The 24,668-nt window shown below is 40.8% G+C and overlaps 2 protein-coding genes across 3 annotated transcripts in view; one reads left to right on the top strand and one right to left on the bottom strand.

Moving 5' to 3' along the window:
- The first annotated feature begins 944 nt into the window (after positions 1–944).
- On the top strand, positions 945–3,446 carry LOC124795953 (mucin-5AC-like). The gene has a single exon (XM_047260032.1). It carries the CDS (start codon positions 945–947, stop codon positions 3,444–3,446), a length of 2,502 nt encoding a protein of 833 aa, XP_047115988.1.
- Positions 3,447–4,104: 658 nt separating this feature from the next.
- The window catches only part of LOC124795530 (nuclear transcription factor Y subunit beta), a 114,807-nt gene continuing 94,243 nt past the window's right edge, over positions 4,105–24,668 (bottom strand). For both annotated transcript variants that reach the window (XM_047259602.1, XM_047259603.1), the window contains 3 exons: positions 24,149–24,501; positions 9,192–9,255; positions 4,105–4,437 (listed from right to left, as the gene is read on the bottom strand). In XM_047259602.1, the coding sequence (XP_047115558.1) occupies positions 4,331–4,437; positions 9,192–9,255; positions 24,149–24,501 (524 nt within the window). In that variant the 3' untranslated portion in view covers positions 4,105–4,330. The remainder of the gene's footprint in view (positions 4,438–9,191; positions 9,256–24,148; positions 24,502–24,668) is intronic.

Raw genomic sequence — 24,668 nt, 5'->3', positions numbered from 1 at the left:
AGAATGTTCAATTCAGTCTAGTTTAGTAGATGATTGTTGCATGCTTGCCTTAGTCCCTGCCTGGTCTGCTAGGCTGCCTCAGTCAGCTCTGCAGTGTCTAAAGCTTTTCCTCGACTTCGGGCATTGGCGAGCATGTAGATGACCTAATAGAAGATGTGGTCCAGAAGTGCAAACTTCATTTTTCTTCTGAATTATCGCTTATCTCCCACCCATATTAGCTGGTTCTCCTCAGCCCGACCTGCGACCTTTCTGACGCCATAAAAACCTGTCCTTATCAAATCCAATAACCAACAACAGCACTTGCATTTTCAGAGCCATCTATTCCTCTACAAAATGCTTCTCCCATATAGATGTCACCTGTGCATGGTGAATCTTCACTGAAGAGCAACCCCTTGCCCAGTATGCTGAAAGTCCTACTATGGCCCTAACTGACAAGCTGTACCAAAAGATCCCCCCTCCAATGAAATTCCCATGCCTTATCCACATGTGATCCTAACTATCCGATCATCCCTGTAATTAGCTGCTAAGGAGCATCCATCATCCTCAAAATATAACCCCATACTGGAACAACGTAACCATAACCTTTGCCATGATTTTGGTCACTGAAGTCCAGAAATGAGGAACATCTTACCCACAACTCGCAAGTTGTATTCCTCCACCACCACGCAGTGTATCAAACTCTTAGTCCAACCTTTTGCTGCATCTGCTCCCCAACCCTGTGTTACACACCCCTGTGGAAGTTCAATGTTCAAGACACATATGACTCATTCACCCAGTACATTCTACATCTGTCCTGCCACAGGCATATCTTACCCTATCACACACAGGGCACCCTGTGAAAGAAGTATCAACCTGTGAAAGTAGCCATGTCATACACCTAGTCCATTTTCAGTTCTGGACAGTGTTTTATGTGGGCCTGACCACCAACTTGTCCACCACAAGAAATGACCATCACCAAACAGTGGCAGGGCACACTGCGGATCGCCTCAACTCCAGTGCCTCAACTCCAGTGCCTCAACTCCAGTGCCTCAACTCCAGTGCCTCAACTCCAGTGCCTCAACTCCAGTGCCTCAACTCCAGTGCCTCAACTCCAGTGCCTCAACTCCAGTGCCTCAACTCCAGTGCCTCAACTCCAGTGCCTCAACTCCAGTGCCTCAACTCCAGTGCCTCAACTCCAGTGCCTCAACTCCAGTGCCTCAACTCCAGTGCCTCAACTCCAGTGCCTCAACTCCAGTGCCTCAACTCCAGTGCCTCAACTCCAGTGCCTCAACTCCAGTGCCTCAACTCCAGTGCCTCAACTCCAGTGCCTCAACTCCAGTGCCTCAACTCCAGTGCCTCAACTCCAGTGCCTCAACTCCAGTGCCTCAACTCCAGTGCCTCAACTCCAGTGCCTCAACTCCAGTGCCTCAACTCCAGTGCCTCAACTCCAGTGCCTCAACTCCAGTGCCTCAACTCCAGTGCCTCAACTCCAGTGCCTCAACTCCAGTGCCTCAACTCCAGTGCCTCAACTCCAGTGCCTCAACTCCAGTGCCTCAACTCCAGTGCCTCAACTCCAGTGCCTCAACTCCAGTGCCTCAACTCCAGTGCCTCAACTCCAGTGCCTCAACTCCAGTGCCTCAACTCCAGTGCCTCAACTCCAGTGCCTCAACTCCAGTGCCTCAACTCCAGTGCCTCAACTCCAGTGCCTCAACTCCAGTGCCTCAACTCCAGTGCCTCAACTCCAGTGCCTCAACTCCAGTGCCTCAACTCCAGTGCCTCAACTCCAGTGCCTCAACTCCAGTGCCTCAACTCCAGTGCCTCAACTCCAGTGCCTCAACTCCAGTGCCTCAACTCCAGTGCCTCAACTCCAGTGCCTCAACTCCAGTGCCTCAACTCCAGTGCCTCAACTCCAGTGCCTCAACTCCAGTGCCTCAACTCCAGTGCCTCAACTCCAGTGCCTCAACTCCAGTGCCTCAACTCCAGTGCCTCAACTCCAGTGCCTCAACTCCAGTGCCTCAACTCCAGTGCCTCAACTCCAGTGCCTCAACTCCAGTGCCTCAACTCCAGTGCCTCAACTCCAGTGCCTCAACTCCAGTGCCTCAACTCCAGTGCCTCAACTCCAGTGCCTCAACTCCAGTGCCTCAACTCCAGTGCCTCAACTCCAGTGCCTCAACTCCAGTGCCTCAACTCCAGTGCCTCAACTCCAGTGCCTCAACTCCAGTGCCTCAACTCCAGTGCCTCAACTCCAGTGCCTCAACTCCAGTGCCTCAACTCCAGTGCCTCAACTCCAGTGCCTCAACTCCAGTGCCTCAACTCCAGTGCCTCAACTCCAGTGCCTCAACTCCAGTGCCTCAACTCCAGTGCCTCAACTCCAGTGCCTCAACTCCAGTGCCTCAACTCCAGTGCCTCAACTCCAGTGCCTCAACTCCAGTGCCTCAACTCCAGTGCCTCAACTCCAGTGCCTCAACTCCAGTGCCTCAACTCCAGTGCCTCAACTCCAGTGCCTCAACTCCAGTGCCTCAACTCCAGTGCCTCAACTCCAGTGCCTCAACTCCAGTGCCTCAACTCCAGTGCCTCAACTCCAGTGCCTCAACTCCAGTGCCTCAACTCCAGTGCCTCAACTCCAGTGCCTCAACTCCAGTGCCTCAACTCCAGTGCCTCAACTCCAGTGCCTCAACTCCAGTGCCTCAACTCCAGTGCCTCAACTCCAGTGCCTCAACTCCAGTGCCTCAACTCCAGTGCCTCAACTCCAGTGCCTCAACTCCAGTGCCTCAACTCCAGTGCCTCAACTCCAGTGCCTCAACTCCAGTGCCTCAACTCCAGTGCCTCAACTCCAGTGCCTCAACTCCAGTGCCTCAACTCCAGTGCCTCAACTCCAGTGCCTCAACTCCAGTGCCTCAACTCCAGTGCCTCAACTCCAGTGCCTCAACTCCAGTGCCTCAACTCCAGTGCCTCAACTCCAGTGCCTCAACTCCAGTGCCTCAACTCCAGTGCCTCAACTCCAGTGCCTCAACTCCAGTGCCTCAACTCCAGTGCCTCAACTCCAGTGCCTCAACTCCAGTGCCTCAACTCCAGTGCCTCAACTCCAGTGCCTCAACTCCAGTGCCTCAACTCCAGTGCCTCAACTCCAGTGCCTCAACTCCAGTGCCTCAACTCCAGTGCCTCAACTCCAGTGCCTCAACTCCAGTGCCTCAACTCCAGTGCCTCAACTCCAGTGCCTCAACTCCAGTGCCTCAACTCCAGTGCCTCAACTCCAGTGCCTCAACTCCAGTGCCTCAACTCCAGTGCCTCAACTCCAGTGCCTCAACTCCAGTGCCTCAACTCCAGTGCCTCAACTCCAGTGCCTCAACTCCAGTGCCTCAACTCCAGTGCCTCAACTCCAGTGCCTCAACTCCAGTGCCTCAACTCCAGTGCCAGTATTTAACCCTTACACTAATACAGTTTTAGTTTTCAATTTTAGCACATAAATAATTGAAATAATATAATACTGTCATTATTCTGTTCTGGATTTTCCATTGTTTAAATATACAATGGTATAAGTAACATGACAATCTTACTCAATCTGATCCATTATAACAAAATAAAACAAAACTTTTTATAGGATCAAGACTGATTGGTCTCCAGATTGACTTCTGTTTATTACAGAACAGCACTCAATACATACCCACAAAAATGTGACAAGGTGTCTATTAATTGCCAAGCTATCAATAATATTCCCTGGCTTTAGAAGAGTGGCACATTTGAAAATTATAAATTATTCCGCTACTTAAATTCTTAAAAACTTTTTTACATATTTACATGAAACTGATAAATTTGTCTTTTGGGTTGTCTGCTGAGGAGACTGTTCTGATACAGTATAGTTTATACCATAATAGCACTATGGATGAGAGGAACTTTTCACTGTCACCATGCTTAGGTTAAAGAGGAACAAACGGGGCACATGGAATTATATAACCTTAGCAACTATTAATAAGAACTATATGATATTTTTAATTTTTAATTAAATGCATTATTGTGATTCCCTTACTACAAAAATACATTCTGGTAAATAACAATGCACATAAAGGCAAGATAGAAAAGGTTATTAATAAACACAAATTTGACCTTCTATACCAAACAATGAAATAAAGTGGAACATTTCTTTGTAATTAAAAATACAATGAAATTTTATTTAAAATCATTATATAAATCCATTATTACACTTATTACAATATAATACAAGTAGCTTTTCCTTAGCAACTCTCAAATTCCTTACAATGGAGTATATAAGTCTGCCTTCTTAAAAAGGCTTCACAAATATCAACAGGCTTATTATCTGTTTTTACAGATTTTATCTGATGCCAAATATACTTTATGGGAGTTGAAATTGTTGGATCTGTTCAGGATATGTGTATATCACTGTTTCTCCAGCTCCATTTTGCTCAGATGTAATGATGTTACCTTGTAAGGTCTGTGTACCTGAAACAGAAAGTTCTATGTAGTTTCTTCCACACTGTATACAAATGAATGATAAAAGCCATAATTTGGAAGAGAGATTTGCCATCAAACAGATTTTTTTTTCCTTGTTTGCATATGGTAAAGGTGAATAAAAAGTTGCAGGAGCTTTATGGTTAACGACTTCCAATAGTACACAACGAAACTTGTGCTCCTATTGTTAAAAGCATATAAATCACACTTAGCAAAGAACACTAATCTTTCTACTCCATTTAATGGAAACAAATGTTAAGCTACTGTCTATACCTCTGCAGCCAATCTACTTAATCTACCAATTTGTTAACCAAAAGACTAGCTATCTTTAAAAGCATGAATTTTATGGTCTAAATAACATTAAATTTATACTCAGTGAACTGCAAGTTAGTCACCAATAATGTTACTGTAGTAGAGCTACTAAAGTGAGAGCAAACACTCTTTTTTCTGCGCATATTGTAATGTTACATCCTATTCATAGTTTCCTAAATCCTTTTATTATGTCATCCATTATCTATTGTTCCCTTTGGCATGACGAGCAGCCTTCAGCAGTGTATCCTCCATTGCTGTTAAATACAGTCTCTCCCTACATTCAGTCCCTTGGACTCATCTTTTCTTCAAACCTAACTGCACACATTCACTGATTACAAACCTAGCTTTCTACCTTTGAGTCAGTCATTCGCTTTCTTATAACACAGACATCACTCATCACTGAGCATCTGATGACTTTGTTAAAATTTTGGGAGAAGATATTTCTAAATTTTGCAAAAGTAGTAACACCTCTATGACTCCATCGTTCTGGTCTTACTCTAAGTTTGAATATATTAATACTTCTAAAGCTCCAATCCCATGAACTAAGCATGCGTACATGCCTTTGCTGATAAACTGTTTTTATGTAGACCATTTCCAAATCATTATGACATACTAACAATGCTTCTGAATTTCGAGAGATTCTTTACAGCCTTAAAAGAAGCAGTTTATGCAGACTGGTTGCATAGAGTAATGGTTAAGGTAGAGTTCCCAACTGCAATAGGTTATGGGTTCAGATTACCTTAGAAGGTTAAAAATTTGATTTTAAATCTGTATTGAAATGTCTTTGGTCATTTTTTAAATTTCTATTCCTTTGTCCCATCTTAATCACTGTATTAACTTTTTCAATTGCTCTCATATTTCCTTTCTATCCTCCTTTTTCCACTTGCAATCTTTGTGCATGTGAATTTAATTATACACTCCTGGAAATGGAAAAAAGAACACATTGACACCGGTGTGTCAGACCCACCATACTTGCTCCGGACACTGCGAGAGGGCTATACAAGCAATGATCACACGCACGGCACAGCGGACACACCAGGAACCGCGGTGTTGGCCGTCGAATGGCGCTAGCTGCGCAGCATTTGTGCACCTCCGCCGTCAGTGTCAGCCAGTTTGCCGTGGCATACGGAGCTCCGTCGCAGTCTTTAACACTGGTAGCATGCCGCGACAGCGTGGACGTGAACCGTATGTGCAGTTGACGGACTTTGAGCGAGGGCGTATAGTGGGCATGCGGGAGGCCGGGTGGACGTACCGCCGAATTGCTCAACACGTGGGGCGTGAGGTCTCCACAGTACATCGATGTTGTCGCCAGTGGTCGGCGGAAGGTGCACGTGCCCGTCGACCTGGGACCGGACCGCAGCGACGCACGGATGCACGCCAAGACCGTAGGATCCTACGCAGTGCCGTAGGGGACCGCACCGCCACTTCCCAGCAAATTAGGGACACTGTTGCTCCTGGGGTATCGGCGAGGACCATTCACAACCGTCTCCATGAAGCTGGGCTACGGTCCCGCACACCGTTAGACCGTCTTCCGCTCACGCCCCAACATCGTGCAGCCCGCCTCCAGTGGTGTCGCGACAGGCGTGAATGGAGGGACGAATGGAGACGTGTCGTCTTCAGCGATGAGAGTCGCTTCTGCCTTGGTGCCAATGATGGTCGTATGCGTGTTTGGCGCCGTGCAGGTGAGCGCCACAATCAGGACTGCATACGACCGAGGCACACAGGGCCAACACCCGGCATCATGGTGTGGGGAGCGATCTCCTACACTGGCCGTACACCACTGCTGATCGTCGAGGGGACACTGAATAGTGCACGGTACATCCAAACCGTCATCGAACCCATCGTTCTACCATTCCTAGACCGGCAAGGGAACTTGCTGTTCCAACAGGACAATGCACGTCCGCATGTATCCCGTGCCACCCAACGTGCTCTAGAAGGTGTAAGTCAACTACCCTGACCAGCAAGATCTCCGGATCTGTCCCCCATTGAGCATGTTTGGGACTGGATGAAGCGTCGTCTCACGCGGTCTGCACGTCCAGCACGAACGCTGGTCCAACTGAGGCGCCAGGTGGAAATGGCATGGCAAGCCGTTCCACAGGACTACATCCAGCATCTCTACGATCGTCTCCATGGGAGAATAGCAGCCTGCATTGCTGCGAAAGGTGGATATACACTGTACTAGTGCCGACATTGTGCATGCTCTGTTGCCTGTGTCTATGTGCCTGTGGTTCTGTCAGTGTGATCATGTGATGTATCTGACCCCAGGAATGTGTCAATAAAGTTTCCCCTTCCTGGGACAATGAATTCACGATGTTCTTATTTCAATTTCCAGGAGTGTATATACTTATCTATCATAATATTTAAACATTTGAAAATTTGATCTATTGGTTAAAAAACAAAGGACAAAACAATCTACATTGACTGTGCAATGGTGTAAAAAATTGTATTTTTCATTATAAGATGTACATTTCTTTTTAACAAGATTCAAAGCTTTTTAGATGATAATCTTAATACAAACATTTAAAACAAATCTTTAATGTGCTATGGCCAAAAAAATTCAGATGATGCAAATGAAAGAAGAGTTTATAAGTAAAACAAATTCAAGCAAAATGAGGAGTAAAAATAATTAATACCATAACCAAGAGAAAAATGTAAGATGATAAAATGGAAGAAATTAAATCGAAGTTTATGGATAAATATAATTATAATCACATGAGCAAAGATTCCAAATGGCGAAAGAAAAAGAGGAAGAAAGCGAATGAAAAAGTTAATGTGGTAATTAAAATGATGTGGCAAAGGAACAGAAATTAAAAAAGTACATTTAAACCAAGTAATTGAACAAAAATAATGATCAATGTCATTTCAATAAAGATTTAAAAATAAAAATTTTCAGAGCACCTCAACATTCAGACTCGCTACATTTTGCATGTGATGACTACCTTAACCACTACACTACACAATGAGTCTGTATAATAATGCTTTTTTAAAGCTGTAGAGTATCATGAGAAATTGCAAACAAGGGCCTACTATGGTGAATGGCTGAAGGGTGTGATATCTGGGACCTTGAACAACATAACCACAACGATTTTTTCAAAAAGTCAGTTGCCCTATTGGGGACCACCTCTTTTAGTCAGACACACTGTTTTCCACTGCTACTCCAGTGGTGTGATTCTGTCTCATAGGGATGGAAACACTTCACCTCTAGTTACAATTACAAATGCTTCACTATAGCATTGCAGTGATTGGGCAATCATTGGCAGATATTAATGCATTTGTAGTTGTGCTTTATGGTTAGGTTCCTTGGTACCCACCATTCTTAGACTTAACAACTACACTTTTCACAAATAAATTAAGAGGTACATCCAGTTCAGAAAAACAACCTCCCCTGATTATTTATTATTCTTGTCAGCAGTGGAGGTCAATGGACATCAGGCTGCTCCTCAGTGCGCAACACTGTCAGCCATTTTAGGTGTCTTCCTTCCACAATACACACTACTGTACACCAGAACACTGTACTGAAAGCCCCGATAATGTCACCACCTGATACACCCTCTGACTAGATAAATCTGATGACTGTTCTGTCTCTCCTGCATGCATATAGCTGGTGGAGGGGCAATGTTCACATTATCAGAGTAGCAAGCAAGCAGATGTGGGTACTGCACTTATGCTTTCCATGCACGAAATATTTATTTATATTCTCTTGCTTTCGGCAAAGTAAGCTGCAATTATACCTGTATATAAATGTATTTCCACATGAAAAATTTTAGTTCACATCACAATCACTAAGATCCGGCAGTTTGTACAACTATTTCAAAATTATTCATGTCCCTTGTTAATTTACTAGTGCTTGGAATACAAAAATATAATAACTACTTTGTTAATTAAGCAGAAAAAATAAAAACCAAATGTTCTTATGGCCAGCTTTCTTGCCACTAGAGGCAACAGCATTTATCTAACCATCAACTTTCACTGCAGTAAGTGTCGTGACTGCATATGTTAGACTGTGGTATTACAGAGTCCAGGTCTGAATGCGTTATGGAGAACATACTCTTAAGCCCAGAATGAAATTTTTACTATGCAGCAGAGAGTGTGCTGATATGAAACTTACTGACTCCTGAGTTTGAGTCTTGGTCCGACACACAGTTTTAATCTGCCATGAAGTCTCATACTCTTATGTCCTCTTACAACGTGAATGTTTGCAAATCATTGTTTTATTTTATGTTTTTTTTCCTTTACTTCTGTCTCCTTTTATTAGCAGTACAATTCCAGTTTACAACTATTTCCAATTAATGCTTCAGCTACAGCAGTTTCTAACCACATAGTATGGCATCAACAAGAAATCCATTCACTAATGCAGAACTCTCACTCACTCACTCACTCACTCTCTCTCTCTCTCTACACAAAATAAAAAAGGAAGAAAGAAAAACACTTACCAAATGTTTCATCAGGCATTTCTTCATACATTTCTGCTACTAGTGGCTTGTCTACCTTGGTAGCCTGAAACAAAGACCAAAAGTTGGCAAACTTTTTATAGCAAATGTAGAATTCCCTAAATCCATATTTCTTGAAGATAAAAGAAAAGTTAAAAATCACACTGATTGCAGAATTAATGATATAATTATCTGTATGTTGTAAATATACAACCAGTAAAAGATTAAATCACTGACTAGCAATTGCACCAAGTTGGGAATATGTATCTATTAAAGATGAAACAAAGAGTAACATACATAAACAGTTGACAACATTTTGATATCTTTAACTGCAACTAGTTACCTTATGAGCAGACAGGACAAACAAATTGAAATAAAAGAGACTAAACATTCTGAATTTACACTGGGTATGGATATTAAGTTTCTAGAAACAACCATAGATGGAACTACTAAGGTACTATATTATTGTTTTAAAATTTGTCATCTGAGTTATACACTGCAGCTCAGAAATTAGACAGGTAATTTGTTTGCAATGAATATTTACAGAAGCAAAGTTGCAAAAACCGCAAATTACATGTGAAGGTTTTTGTTGGACGACTTTTGATGATTTTCTTAAAAGCATTAACCGACAATGCCTCTAACCACTTTCTTAAACTTCTATATCATGATTTTTAGAAAAGGCTACGTGAAATTCGTTTTCAGAATTTTATTGTGGCCACACTTCCATTGGAAACGAATTTCATGAAGGTTGAACAAAACTAGTTGTTCCAAAAAACAGTGATGCTGTGTGCAACACGACTGAAGAGGATCTAACAGTGAGATAGAGGCATTCTTAGGCATGTCAACGAAGTTTTATTCTGCATAAACATTTAGTTGTAAAAAAAAATGTCTGTCCACTGTGGATCCCACATGATTTGACCGAAGTTCTAGCGTATGCATGTATAAAGAAAATGCATAAAAGTTCAACTGGTAAAATGCAAAACCAGTGAACAACAGTGCCAAGGGAGAAGAAATTTGGATGTAACTGTAGAAGCAGCAATCAATTATATGGTTATTCCAAAATGAATGGAAGCCAACAGACACTTTGTTTAAAAGGTTGTGAACTGCAGATTTTTTTTAAAAAGAAACACAGAAAGGTAGGACATTCAGAAGATGGAATCTTGGAAAAGGTGGATGAGAGTTTCAAATGAGGCAACAACTCACAAATAGGCAACAGAAATACAGGGTGATCCAAACTGATCTTTACAAGTTTTATTACATATATTTAAGAAATGGAGATTGGTAGAAAGGTGCAGTCTGCAGTGTAATGTTCACCCACACTTTAAGATATTTCTTTTTTATTTATTTTGCAATTGGTTACTGACAAAAACAGCCACCCTCAGCAGATAGCAGAATGTGGGAATGGTTGATAGAGATCAAATCCAACACTTAGGTCCAGCAGAATTTCTGGACATGTTACAGAAGCACACCACCATTACATCCAACCATCTGAAGGTTATAGAACTATGTACGGTTCAAAGAACGTGGAATGTGCAACAGGAGTTTATCTGGAGCCTAAGTACATCAATCCAGCAAGCCTCTCAACAGTTGGAGCTACTGCCTCCCACAGTGCACAGGGTGCCAACAAGAGACTGAAGCTTCACACCTACAAGGTGCAACTGCTGCATGCACTCCAGTCTGACTACAGGCCAAAATGCAAAGCATTTGCAACAAAATACTGAGTCGCATCTACGATGACCGCGACTATCTGCTAAAGGCAAGGTTCACAGGCGTAGCTTGCTTTTGTGTGGATGGTAAAGTATACCCACACAATGTGAGGCTCTAGGGTTGTGGGGAAACATCCAGAGCTCAGTTAGGGATACAGCAAAGGAAACACTCATGGGAAACCCAGTGGGCAAGAAGAACTGGTTTGGAAAGGAATGTGCAGATGCCCTGGTAAGGGGAAAGGAAGCCAGGAGCAAGTGGCTAAAGGGAACAAATCCGGCACAGGGCAAAGCACAATTTGAGGTGGTCCAAAAGACTATACAAGCAATTCTGAGAAGAGGAAAGAGGAAATACATAAGGGATATCATCATTGAAGCAGAAACAGACTTCAGAGGACAAAAGACTATGGAAATGTTTATGAAGGTGAAGTAACTCTGCAAAGGTCACCAGGCCAAGCAGAAATTTGTCGAAGATTCCCATGTTAAGATCCTGATGAACGATAGGGACATAGCTGAGAGATGGAAAGAGTACTTTCGACAGCTGCTAAACTGTGATGAACCCGAACTGCAGTTTGATTTCCACTACCCAATTACAGCCGATGCAGACTATCCCCCACCTACCCTGGATGAGATAAAAACCATAATCAGACACCTTAAACAGAATAAGAGTACAGGTGAAGATGGAATACAGGCTGAAATGATCCTGGCAGGAGGAGAGAAACTTGCAGAAAAAATACACCGACTGATACAGGCAATATGGACCAAAGAAGAACTACCAGGAGAATGGAAAACAGCTCTGATTTGTCCAATACATAAGAAGAGCGACAAACTGAAATGTGACAACTATCGAGGAATCATACTGCTTAACGTCTGCTATAAGATGCTGTCCAATTGCCTCATACACAGAATTCAGCCAGTGGCAGAATCGGTGATTGGCGAGTCCAAGGAAGTTTCCGGCCAGGACGGTCAACAGTAGATCACATCTTTAATCTCCAGCAGCTCACTGAGAAACTGGGTGAATATGGTAAAGATGCGCATATTTTATTCGTTGATTTTAAGAGGGCCTATGACTTTATACATCGCAAGAGCCTGCTCAACTGTTTAAGGGAGTTTGGCATAGCAGAGAAACTCATCAATCTGATAAAGATCTGTCTGAACAAAACACGTGCAAAGGTGAAGATGGGAAATCGCGTAACTGAGGAGGTTAAAACTGTGACAGGACTAAGGCAAGGAGATGGGTTGCCCCTATTCTGTTTAACTTTGCCCCCGAGAAGATCATACGCGAGACCTTCCAAGAGAACGAAGGGATTGAAATCAAAGGAAAGAGACTGGCATACATAGCCTATGCAGACAACATCTTTTTACTCTCTAGGTCGGAAGAGGAGTAGGAGCAAATGACCAAAGCACTAAAGGAGGCTGCCAGCAAATTTGGGCTAAACATAAACGAAGCTAAGACAGAGTGCCTCGTTATGACGTGTGGTCATTATCAGACTGCTGATCATCTACAATCACTGCAGGTTGGGGGACCAGTCCTACAAGTGAGTGCAAGAATTCAAATACCTAGGGGCACTTTTGACTGAGAACTCTTCATGTGAAGCAGGAAACCGACCTTAGCACAACTGCTTTGGTCCAGATATCTCTAGTATACGGAAACAGGACTTCCATAAGCTCCTTGTTTTTGAGAGAAAAGTGCTTCGGGAGATCTTCAGTCCAGTTCTGGATGCAAATACAGGGAATGGAGGATCAAATACAACCAAGAGCTTGAGGAACTATAACAGTTCCTGCTATGTTGGGGTGCTGGTAAAGACAAACGAATGCAGTGGGTCGGCCATGTGGCCCGGATGGAGGCTCACAGAGGGCCTCGGAAGCTCCTGGATTTCACACATACAGGAAAGAGACCTCCAGAGAGACACAAGAAGTGTTGGAGGGATGGACTCCATGAAGATTTAAACCAAGTGTCAACATATGTGAACGGACGGTGGATAGCAGCAATGGACAGAATACAGTGGAGGAGGAAACTTGTAGATGCGTGCAGTCCACTGGGCCTGATCACGTAGTAGTAGTAGTAGTTAGTAGTAAATCAGCCCTTCTAAATAAAAACTGATAATGTCAGGCTTATGGGGAAGCATACAAATCAGCTTCTCCTTAACAACGCATGTAAAAAAGTAGTAATTCTTTCCACCACTACCACCATGCTATGCACATTTTCAGTTGTGGTAGCACTTTGATGAGCACTGTGTCATCTGCCTATAGCAATGCATCATATATCAGCACCTTCTCTAATTAACTTAATGGGTTACTGTATCCCCAGGCATCATTATCAACTGTGACGATACACAAAGTGACCACCAGTATAAGTGGTTCCCCTCCACCATGTTCCAAAAGCCTCATGCCCTTGAAATGAAAATTCACTTCTGAACGTGGAAGAATCTATTGAAGGTCTACAGTATAGGGGGTGGAAGGCACAGGAAAACCACCACATTAAAGACTGTTGTGGTATCTCTAGCCCCACTGGACAAAACACTTTAAGGAATAGCTGTTCCTGAGAAGGAATATTCTGGAGTAATGTGTCCACAATCTGACCTCCAGATGGGCATTATCCCAGGAAAAGTGTGCTAAGAGATTAAACAAGAAGACAAATTCCTGGACTGAGGATTGGAGCCCATAATATAACAATGAATGAGAACGGTAAACTGGAAGATGTGAAGAAGGAAATGAAGAGATATAGCAGCATTTTAGGACACTGTAAAGTGTGATGGGAAGGAGAAGGAGAGAGTAAGGTGAATTACAAGGGAGGAGACCACAAAGGAGAAGGAGCAGTAAGATTATTGTATAGGAAGAAAAATAGAAAAGATGAAATAAGAACAGTGATAATGGGAGACTGGAATAGCAAATAGGGGATATGTAGGCATGGAAAGGATGTTGGAGATTATGGACTAGGACAAAGGAATTAAAGGGAAGACAAAGTGACAGGGTCAGAGAGTCTTGGCTTTTGGATTGCCAACATGTGGTCATGAATCATAAAAAATACTGTATACATGAAAAAGCAATGTTTATAGACCCAGCTACCAGAAGGATTACTTTTTAACCAATCAAAGATTTAAAAACAGCGTCAGTACATCTATAACTTCTACAAGAGCAGATGCCAATACAAATCACAACTTGCTTGTAACAGACACAATAACTAGGTCAAAACATGTTAAAAAGAGACAACTTGTAAATAAGTGGAACCTGGCAAAACTGAAGAACGAAGATGCCAAGCCTTTTACACATAGTATGGGAGACAGATTGAGAATAGTGAGACTAAGCCTGGATATATCCGAAGAGTGGGTTACTAGCAGAGAGTCAATGTAGAAAACTTTAGAGAAAGAATTTGAAAAAGTGGAAGAAAGGAGGAATAAAAAGAAATGGATCACATAGTATGTATTGAATAAAATGGATGAACAGAGAAAATGGAAAATGACTATTCAGAAGAAGGAAAATGACAATATAGGAAACTGAACAACGATCTGCGGAGGACTACTGACAAAGTAACAGAAGACTGGATGAAAAAGCAATTTGAGCAAACAGAACCATTTTCGAGGAAAAATAGATGAAAGGTACAGAGTTGCAAAGTGTATAACAATGGAAAAATAAGTAAACAAGGAATGCTAACCAAGTGGGAAAAGGTAACAATGAATACTGACAAAAACAAACATGTACTGAAGACATACGCAGAATGTCTATTTGATTCTATGTGCTCAGCATGAAGGATTAGTCCTAGAGGATGAACAAGAATGTGACCAAAATCACTGGAGACCAATAACGGACAAAGTGATTAAAATGATCCAGGATCTCAAGGAATGAAAAGCAATGGACTGCGATCAAATACCATCCACGGGGCTGGATGCCTTTGGGAATGATACTATAACTGGAATTACAAATCTGGTCAGTAGAATATATGGCACAGGTATCTAGCTTCAATATCACCGTAAGACGGTAATGTTTCCCTCAACAAAGAGATCAAATGGCAATTAATGTAAAGACTATATAGGACAATTAGTTTTCTATGCCTTGCTATCAGGGCTGTGACCAGAACAGTGTTGAGAGGAATAGAAAGGAAAATAGAGGAGAATATCAGTTCAGAGTTAGAAAAGAAACAGGGTCCAGAGGTGCAATTTGGTGTCTTACAATGTAAATTTGTTTCGTTGACTGGGAATATGCATTTGACAAAACTGACTAGGCTCTGCTGTTGAAAAGATAGATTGGAAGGATAGCAGTTTGATAAAGTAACCCTTTATGGGGCAGAAAATGGTAGTTCGAGTATAAGATGAAACTGAAAAGACGTGAGTCAGGGTGGTTGTATGTCACCAGCACTTTTCGATATATGTGCTGAAAAGCTATTCAATAAGGCCTTGGAAAAACCAAAAGGACTTGGAGTGAAAGGAGAGAGAATAAAAACCATCAAGTATGCTGATAACATGACTGTGCTAGCAGAAACGGAGGTAGAGCTTCTCACAATGAAGGAGAATATTGTTAAGTGTGGGTGAAGAGTTTGGAATGAAATTGACCATTGGCAAGACCAAAGCAATGGGAATCAGAAAAGGTAACATAATTAGTGTACCCCAGATGGTATTAGAAGAGGTTCAGTCATTCCAGTATTTGGAAAGCTTGACAAGTTCCAGTGGAACTTGTACACAGGAAGCGAGATGCCGAATGTCAATGGGAAAGAAAGTTTTAGGGAGAGTGAAAGGTTTGTTAACAGCCAGAAGTATCCCCATTTACTTAGAAAGAGGTTAGATAAACATTTTGTATTGAGTGTGATGTCTTATGGTTCCAAAATGTGGACAGTCACACAGAAAGAACAAAAATATTTAGAAAGTTTTGAAATGTTGTTACAGAGAAAGTGAAATGGACCAATAGAATGAGAAATGAGGTGCTGGAGAGAGTCAGAGAGGAGAGAAAATTCAAGAGGATGATAAAGAAGACAAAAACTTCTTGGATGGGACACACATTACTTAGGAATTGTCTTCTACAGAGAACCATGTAGGGAAATGAGGGAGCAGTAGAATTAGGTTTGGAATGCGAACAGTTGTGGAGAGAGGAAGAAGTTACAAGAATATGAAGAAGTAGGCTTAGGACATAAATGGAGGTCATCCAGCTGATACCTATTCAAGGACAGATTTACTGAAAGAAGTAGTAAAATAGTACGGTATGGATCTATAATCTGCAACATGAATGAACAGAATGAATTTTGGCTTTGAGGGTATGTACAGCAGTGTATCAGCAGTAAGTAATTAAGAACATGTTTGATAAGAAGTGTAAACCTAGAAGAATTCATCCACTGTACTTTATCTATAATTAAGGGTTACATAACAGGATATGAGAGTGCTCGATTTGGCACAAATAATGAGAAACATTTCACTACATACAGGCCATCCTGCTTTGAAAATGGTTTCTTTATGTGTGTGTGCGCGCTACTTTATTCAGGCATACCCATAACCACTACCTAAATTCTCCTTGTACTGCATACAGAGTGAGGGGTGAGAAGCTGTGTTGGGTGGAATGGGCGAGATAAGCAAGGAGGGGTGGAAGGGTGAGGAAAGAAGGGATGGAGGGTGAAAAATGAAGGAAAAGACAACAAGGTTACAGTACAGCAATGTAATACTGGCAAAGCTATCTTAGGGGAAGCTGGAGAAATCACATGCAACACACACCGAAGTAAAAGAGTGAGTTGCAGAGGGGCAACACACTAACACAGATCTTTAATGATGATGCATGTAATTTATCTGCTTACAACTGCTCCAAAAGTGAACAAGTAACAATACTGTCTGAAAATGGATGTAGTAAGGAAGTGCTTTCTGCATGTGTCTTTCAAGAAAGGTATGGTTGTGCACATGCAGCATTGGTACTAAAAGCTGGTTTGACAGATTGAAATTATTAGTCTACAAAAAACATTATACTTACTTAAAATAGACACACATTTGGATGCTAATCTCAGCAGAAATAACAAAAAAATCCACCGACTACCAATTACTCAAAAAATTTCATTTAGGGTGTATACAGAATCTGTACAATATTAATGAAGCTATAAAATGTAATTACTTCTGTCAACAATGGGAGTATACAGTAAAATATTTTTTGACACTACACAAATTTTGAGAGTTCACACTTTTCAGTTTCCACAAAAGAGTTTATACTTGATATTTTCACATTTTTATTATAAAAACAAAGATGCTGTAATTTACCAAACATGAAAGCGCGGGTAGATAGACAATAAAAAAAACACACACACACACACACAAATTTCAAGTTCTCGCAACCCAAGGTTGCTTCGTCAGGAAAGAGGGAAGGAAAGGGAAAGACGAAAGGATGTGGGTTTTAAAGGAGAGGGAAAGGATTCATTCCAATCCCGGGAGTGGAAAGACTTACGTTAGGGGGGAAAAAAAGGACGGGTATACGCACGCACGCGTGCACGCACCCGCACATATAAAGTATACACCTGTCCTTTTTCCCCCTAAGGTAAGTCTTTCTGCTCCCGGGTTTGGAATAACTCCTTACCCTCTCCCTTAAAACCCACATCCTTTCGTCTTTCCCTCTTACCTGATGAAGCAACCTTGGGTTGCTAAAGCTTGAATTTTGTGTTTGTATGTTTTTTATTCTGTCTATCTACCAGCGCTTTCACGTTTGGTAAGTTACAGCATATTTGCTTTTTATATATATTTTTCCCACATGGAATATTTCCCCCTATTATATATACAGGGTGATTCAAAAAGAATACCACAACTTTAAAAATGTGTATTTAATGAAAGAAACATAATATAACCTTCTGTTATACATCATTACAAAGAGTATTTAAAAAGGTTTTTTTTCACTCAAAAACATGTTCAGAGATGTTCAATATGGCGCCCTCCAGACACTCGAGCAATATCAACCCGATACTCCAACTCGTTCCACACTCTCTGTAGCATATCAGGCGTAACAGTTTGGATAGCTGCTGTTATTTCTCGTTTCAAATCATCAATGGTGGCTGGGAGAGGTGGCCGAAACACCATATCCTTAACATAACCCCATAAGAAAAAATTGCAGGGGTAAGATCAGGGCTTCTTGGAGGCCGTCCAGAACTTTTCCCTTTGCACAAACACCCATTCTCTGTAAACTGTTTATACCAACGTTTAATTCACCACCTATCAGGAGGTTTAACACCATACTTCGTTCGAAATGCACGCTGAACAACTGTCGTCGATTCACTTCTGCCGTACTCAATAACACAAAAAGCTTTCTGTTGAGCGGTCGCCATCTTAGCATCAACTGCCGCTGACGCCTAGTCAACAGTGCCTCAAGCGAACAAATGTACAACTAAATGAAACTTTATAGCTCCCTTAATTCGCCGACAGATAGTGCTTAGCTCTGTCTTTTGTCGTTGCAGAGTTTTAAATTCCTAAAGTTGTGGTATTCTTTTTGAATCACCTTTTATTATTTTTATAATTCTATAAGTGATCTATTTATGTAACTGTGCAATACTGGCTTGAAGAGGTTGCCTTAATTCACACTAGAACATCCCCTTCGTCTGTGAAAACTTCCTAACCAAGAAACAGCAAGTAAACATTACAGACTTTACGAAAGTTTGTTGTGCATTTATGGTGTAACAGTTGGTGGCCGTAATTAATTAATTACCTTTTTTTTGGGGGGGGGGGGGGGGGAGGCAGAGAGATGCACAACAGCATGGGCTGTGAAGGCAGGCAATGGAATTGAGCATGTTATGGTCAGCAACAAGTCCTGTCACACTGTGGTCAACTCTGCTCTTGGTCACAGACAATATCCATTCAATCGTGTGTTGGACAATATCCAACATTCACATGGACAGTTAAATGGTGGTCATGATTATATAAATACAAATGCACTAATAACCTCAACCTCATGGAACATCAGTCCTTTCCTATGGCCCCATCTTTAGTTGCACATCAAAAGTCACTAATGTTGGACTGGTCAAAGATTACTATAATGAAAAGATTTTGTTGCCAACTATCCCTCCCACCAAAACTGAGAAAAGTAACATTGAATTCTCTCTCTTCCAGACTATATCTCCATCCAATTATGACCCTCCCCCACTTCCACCCAACCACCCTCTGGTTATCATCCCAGAATTACTTCCAGATGTCATCTTCCTTTCTCAAGGACATAGTCCTCTAACTAAAAGAAAGGACAGTCATACACAACCTTAAAATGTACCTGTTTTGATCATCCTCACAGTCTATCTACTGGGATATTTTCATGATGAAATGCAGTGATTACCTGACAAAGAAGATGCCAGCAGTCTGACTCTTTCACCTACACTATGTGACCGAAAGTATCCGGACAGCACTATAAACATACTTTTTCATATTAGGTGCATTATGCTGCCAACTACTGCCAGGTACTCCATACCAGTGACCTCAGTAGTCATGAGACATTGTGAGAGATCAGAATGGGGTGCTCCGCGGAACTCACGGACTTCAAACGTGTACAGACCTACATTGATGTTTAAGCACCTTCTTGCTTCCCACTGTTGAAGAGCAATTTGGGGGTGGCGGCTGCATCTTTCAACACTATTGAGCACCTGTTCATAATGCACGGCCTGTGGCAGAGTGGTTACATGACAATAACATCCTTGTGATGGACTGGCCTGATCAGAGTCCTGACCTGCATCCTATAGAACACCTTTTGGATGTTTTGGAATGCCGACTTCATGCCAGACCTCACCGACCAACATCGACACCTCTCCTCAGTGCAGCACTCTGTGACGAATGGGCTGCCATTCCCCAAGGAACCATCCAGCACCTGACTGAACGTATGCCTCTGAGAGTGGAAGCTGTCATGAAGGGTAAGGGAGGGCGAACACCATATTAAATTCCAGCATTACCGACGGAGGGCGCCATGAACTTTTAAGTTATTTTCAGCCAGGTGTCCGGATACTTTTGATCATATAGTGTATAAGCCCTAACACACTGATTACATCCCAGAAAACCAACATAACCACTAATTACTACACAAATCGCTACACCCAAGCCCGATAATGTCTCCTCAATCAATCTCCCTCTATGCCCCTACTACCCATACGTCCATATTCCGTATCACCTAGCCACCCTAGACGCCCCATTGCAGCTGGTTACTGTGCCCCTATGTAATCAATCATGGTGCTACTTGACTGAAACCAATGCATTAACAGCGGCCTCATTTATAAAATCAATGATATCAACTATTTTCTTCATTACCTCTCCACTGTTCCCATGTCATTTTCACCCAGATGTTGGCTTGTCACGCTTGATATCACATTAATCCTTGTAATCTGGTTTCCAAACCTGTTTCCATCCCCTCCCCAGCCACACCCCAATACAAGCTTCTCTGAATTACATACAAGGATGTTGTTCTAAAGCCAGTTTTACACAAACAATGTTTTTTCTGAACCGACTACTTGTGGTGGGAGTGGGTATGCAACAACAATGTTCAGCTGGCTGAGTAACTGTAGAATTCTAAAATCAAGAGTATGTGTAGAGTGAACATAGGCTGAACTGCGGGGCAATAGTGTCAACTGCTAACACTGGAGTCTACTAACTCATGCTCACTCGTCTTATAGTAATGGATTTTTATTTTCTTGATCTTTGTTTAACAGTTTGCTTCATTATTTTGTGAGACACTGCAACATTCTTCGTATGAACATTCTCCCACAAGAATGGGAAAAAAACCCTTAAGTTTTAAAACACATGAAGAAAGAAACAGCCTACACTGTGCATAGATAATGTAAATAGAAAATACCAAAGTTTTCTTAAAACTGTTTCAACAGTTGGAGAAAATAAATCAGCTCTGCTCATGGACAATAACAGTTCTACACATTATTTAACACTTAGACAGAAGCAGCTTAACAAATAAAGTAAAAAAAATTCGTATGTACTGCCTCCCAAATATTGTTTTGTATGTTTGTATACACTTTCTCAGGCAAATAAATTGGATGTTTTGAAAGGTTAGAATGACACTTTTTATAATCATTTAGATCCAAGCAGTGTGGAAGATTTATGAACTATACCACCCATCATTTACGGTCCCTAAATGCTGTTACTACATTTTTACTTTCTATAAGAATGATAGTCCTTTTGCATCCTCACTTTCACTGTTCAGCACTAAGTGACGTTACATCATGCTGCGTACAGCCATTACATGGGTGAAAGTAGTACACTGCCTGAGTGGCATGGTCAACTGTGTCCACAGTGTGTTTATTTCACAACATGAAATTAGACACCTAGGCTCTGAAGTAAATTTGAACAATGGCTGTAACATCAGGAAAATTTTAGAAGTTGACATATTGCCTGTCCTTCAGCCATTTCAACAGGATAAATTTCAACATGAAAATGCCCAGCCATGTACTGTTAGGGGTGTGCATGCCATCTTCAAAAGAACAATGGCTATTGTTGCTTCCCTGGCCTTCATGTTCTTAAGAGGACATGTAGTGCAGCAAACATGCCTGGCTTATAGTCGTTCACAACTTGTTCACAATAGTGCCCCAACAAGCATAGTGGATTCTTTGTAGAATAATATAAACTGTGAAGAAAGGGTTCTCAAGAAAGCGAATTATGACCCTCTCAGACAACATGCCTAACCTTTTTAGATACTCTGACTGCAACACATTGGGGTTTTATACCATCCTGAATTCTCGGTCAGAGATCATACATAGTGTGATCGTATTCATTTGCATACTGTGAAGAGCCTAATGTGTGGTACAGGGAGATCATTTTAACAAATTTGCTTAAGGGAGTTAAAATTAAGTTTACAGAATAAAGAGTGCAGTTAGCCAAAAGATTATCTGAAATTGCAATCTATGTTGGTGAATGTGTTGAAGGAAGGAACCTTAGGTGTCTCACTGGCAATGATGTTTACATATATGATACAATATGACATTACAGTGCGCAAGTTTTTCCAGACTACAATGCAAACTTCTTTCAGACAGGCATGCACGTCTGAAGCGACAGGCACTTCAGCGATGACAGCCTTTACGAAATACGTGAAATATATTCACAGTTGTGAATATGAACAGTATACAGATGATGGTTGTTCATATTCGCAACCACAAATACATTTCATGTACTTATCGAACAATGGAAAATCCAGAATGGAATGTAACAATATTATGAAAAAGGTTAGTTGCTACTTACCATATAGTGGAGATGCTAATTCACAGACAGGCACAACAAAGAGACTCAGTGAGCTTTTAGTCCCACATGCACGCACACAGTGTGTCTGGCTGACGTGCGTATGTTGTCCATTTTCGACAAAGGCCTTATTGGCCAAAAGCTCACTTTCTGAAGTCTTTTCATTTTGTCTGGCTGCGACTTCGCATTTCCACTATATGGTGAGCAGCAACTATCCTTTTCACAATATTGTTTTATGTACTTTTAAATATTTTTTTGCAACAAAAGATGGTTTGGAAATGAAAAATATAAAAGAGATTTCCCAACACTTTGAAAAATAAAATTAATTTTGTTGGAGTAAGACTAAAATTAATTTGAGATAATATTTCTTCATCACTAAGAGAGTTTAAAATTAGTTGTACTCATATTCACTTTTGAAACTAAAATTGTCTGACAATGCAGAAAACACTGAAAGAAATTATTTAATAATTTATGTAAAATAGACATCACGAAGAGAAGACTTTGGCACAAATGACAATATTAATTAAAGTGTCAAAACAGTTTGACAATTCAAGCATGTTCTTAATGGTCATGGAGGAAAATTAAATGAGTTGTCTTTTGCTAAAAAAAAATATTAAAAAAGAAATTGTATTTATTGAACCGAAGTGTGTAAATAAGTTACTGATGTTCACAAAGACATCTGATAATTGAACACATCATATGTCTCTATTAAAATCATTTCAACAATGTTTCTAAATATGAGACTTATGAATGAAGTTTCTTCTATGAATTTTCTGATGAAGATAAGCAATGATACATGAGTTTTCTATAACTAAAACAGCTGTACCTCTCCAGGCAGCACAGCTCCATGGAAAGTAAAAGTTTGATCCCCGTCACAACTCTGACCCCTATGTTCGGGGTTCTCACAAACAATTACCTCTCTTCATAACTGAGGAAGTATGGTACATTATGTACCACCTCCTTATCGAATAGTGCTGCCTGGTTGTGTATCTATGACTACTCTGATGAACAATGAATATTACTTCCACGACAATGCTACACACTATTCACTGTTTATTTTGAGCAGTAATTATGAAACCATTGTAATGTGTTCACATCACTTTCACTTGCTAAATCTAGCACCAAGAATATTTTAGTTTTTTATGAAAGTCAAAATGACTAAATGACAGATGTTTATGATTGGTTCCAGATAGCTGTCAGGCCCCCAGCAAGATTCTTTAAGTTTGGAAACTAGGGGAGAAATAATGACAGAACTGATGCTATGAGCACACACAGTGTCTGGTGTAAATAGCTCAGTCGGTAGAGCACTAGCTGCACAAGGCAAGGTTCCAGATTGACTATTTGTAAATGGCATTTTTGGACTGTCTTACTAGTTTATTTTTTATGATGAAAAAGAAATATGACTAGAAAATATAACAGGCAATACACATATTTCAGATTTTCAGAAGGTTTTCAGTGTGTGTTGTCTGTTATACTTTCTAGTCCTATTTCTTTTTCATCATAAAAAAAGAAACTAAAGACAGTCCAAAAACGCCACTTACAAATAGAGATAATGTGCAGATTCAAGTCATTCAGGATAAAATTTAAATTCCAGCACATGGAAACAGTGTTTTGGGCTGGGGCTGGAAAAAATGCTCTACCAACTGAGCTATTTACACCAGAAAGCGTCAGTTATGTCATTATGTCTCCCCTCGTTTCTAAACTTAAGAATCTTGCTGTGGTTGTGGTGGTGGGGGGGCTGACAGCTATCTGGGTCAAAAACAGATTTTTTTTTAAGTAATAATTTTGAGAAGTGTTCTTACTAACTTTTATCAATGTACCATACTTTGGTTATCACTTTTAAAAATAATAAATGCAGTATCAGGCAATATTACTGTGTGTGTCCTTTACAACATCACTTTAGTTTTCCTGTGTCACAAAACTGATGACACATTCTGTTTGCTCTAAACAAATGTGTAATAATGCAACAAAATTAATTTACAATTTACACTTTGACAATCAGCAAATGCAGACAAACTGCAGTTTATTGGTATCTTTATGTTGAAATGAAAAAGAGTACATCTAATTTAATCAGAGATACTAATAAAAATGTTACCTCTCTATATTTCTGCAGATACAGTTTCAGAGGTTCAACATAATTATCAAATCCTAAAGTGGTCATTGCAAATAGTATATCTTCACCATTAATAGTCTTTCTTTTCTCCATGTGACAACGATCGCTTGCTTCACTCGTAATAAAACTTATAAATTCTGAAACACACTCCTGCACACATTCTCTTGCATCTTTAGCAATCTTTCCTGGTTCTGGTATTCCTCTTTTCATAATTTTTGCAATGTTTGCAATTGGTAAGAAACGATCCTGCTCTCTCAATGGGTATCCTGGTTTATCTCCACCTCCTTGATTTGAATCATCAGTATTTTCAGCTGTAAGAATTGCATCACCATCATCTGAAAATGTAATCAAATAATTAAAATCATTTACATTTAATCAGCTAATAATAAATTTATAAAAGAAGTACTACAACACAATGGATTAACATATGATCTTACAGGTGTACTTACACAAAGATAATTTATCAGTAATTATGCTTTCAATTACTTTAAAATAGGACTCG

Source organism: Schistocerca piceifrons, chromosome 4 (genome assembly GCF_021461385.2).
Source record: "Schistocerca piceifrons isolate TAMUIC-IGC-003096 chromosome 4, iqSchPice1.1, whole genome shotgun sequence".
NCBI classification, from domain to species: domain Eukaryota; kingdom Metazoa; phylum Arthropoda; class Insecta; order Orthoptera; family Acrididae; genus Schistocerca; species Schistocerca piceifrons.
This window is presented reverse-complemented; position numbering and strand designations above follow the sequence as displayed.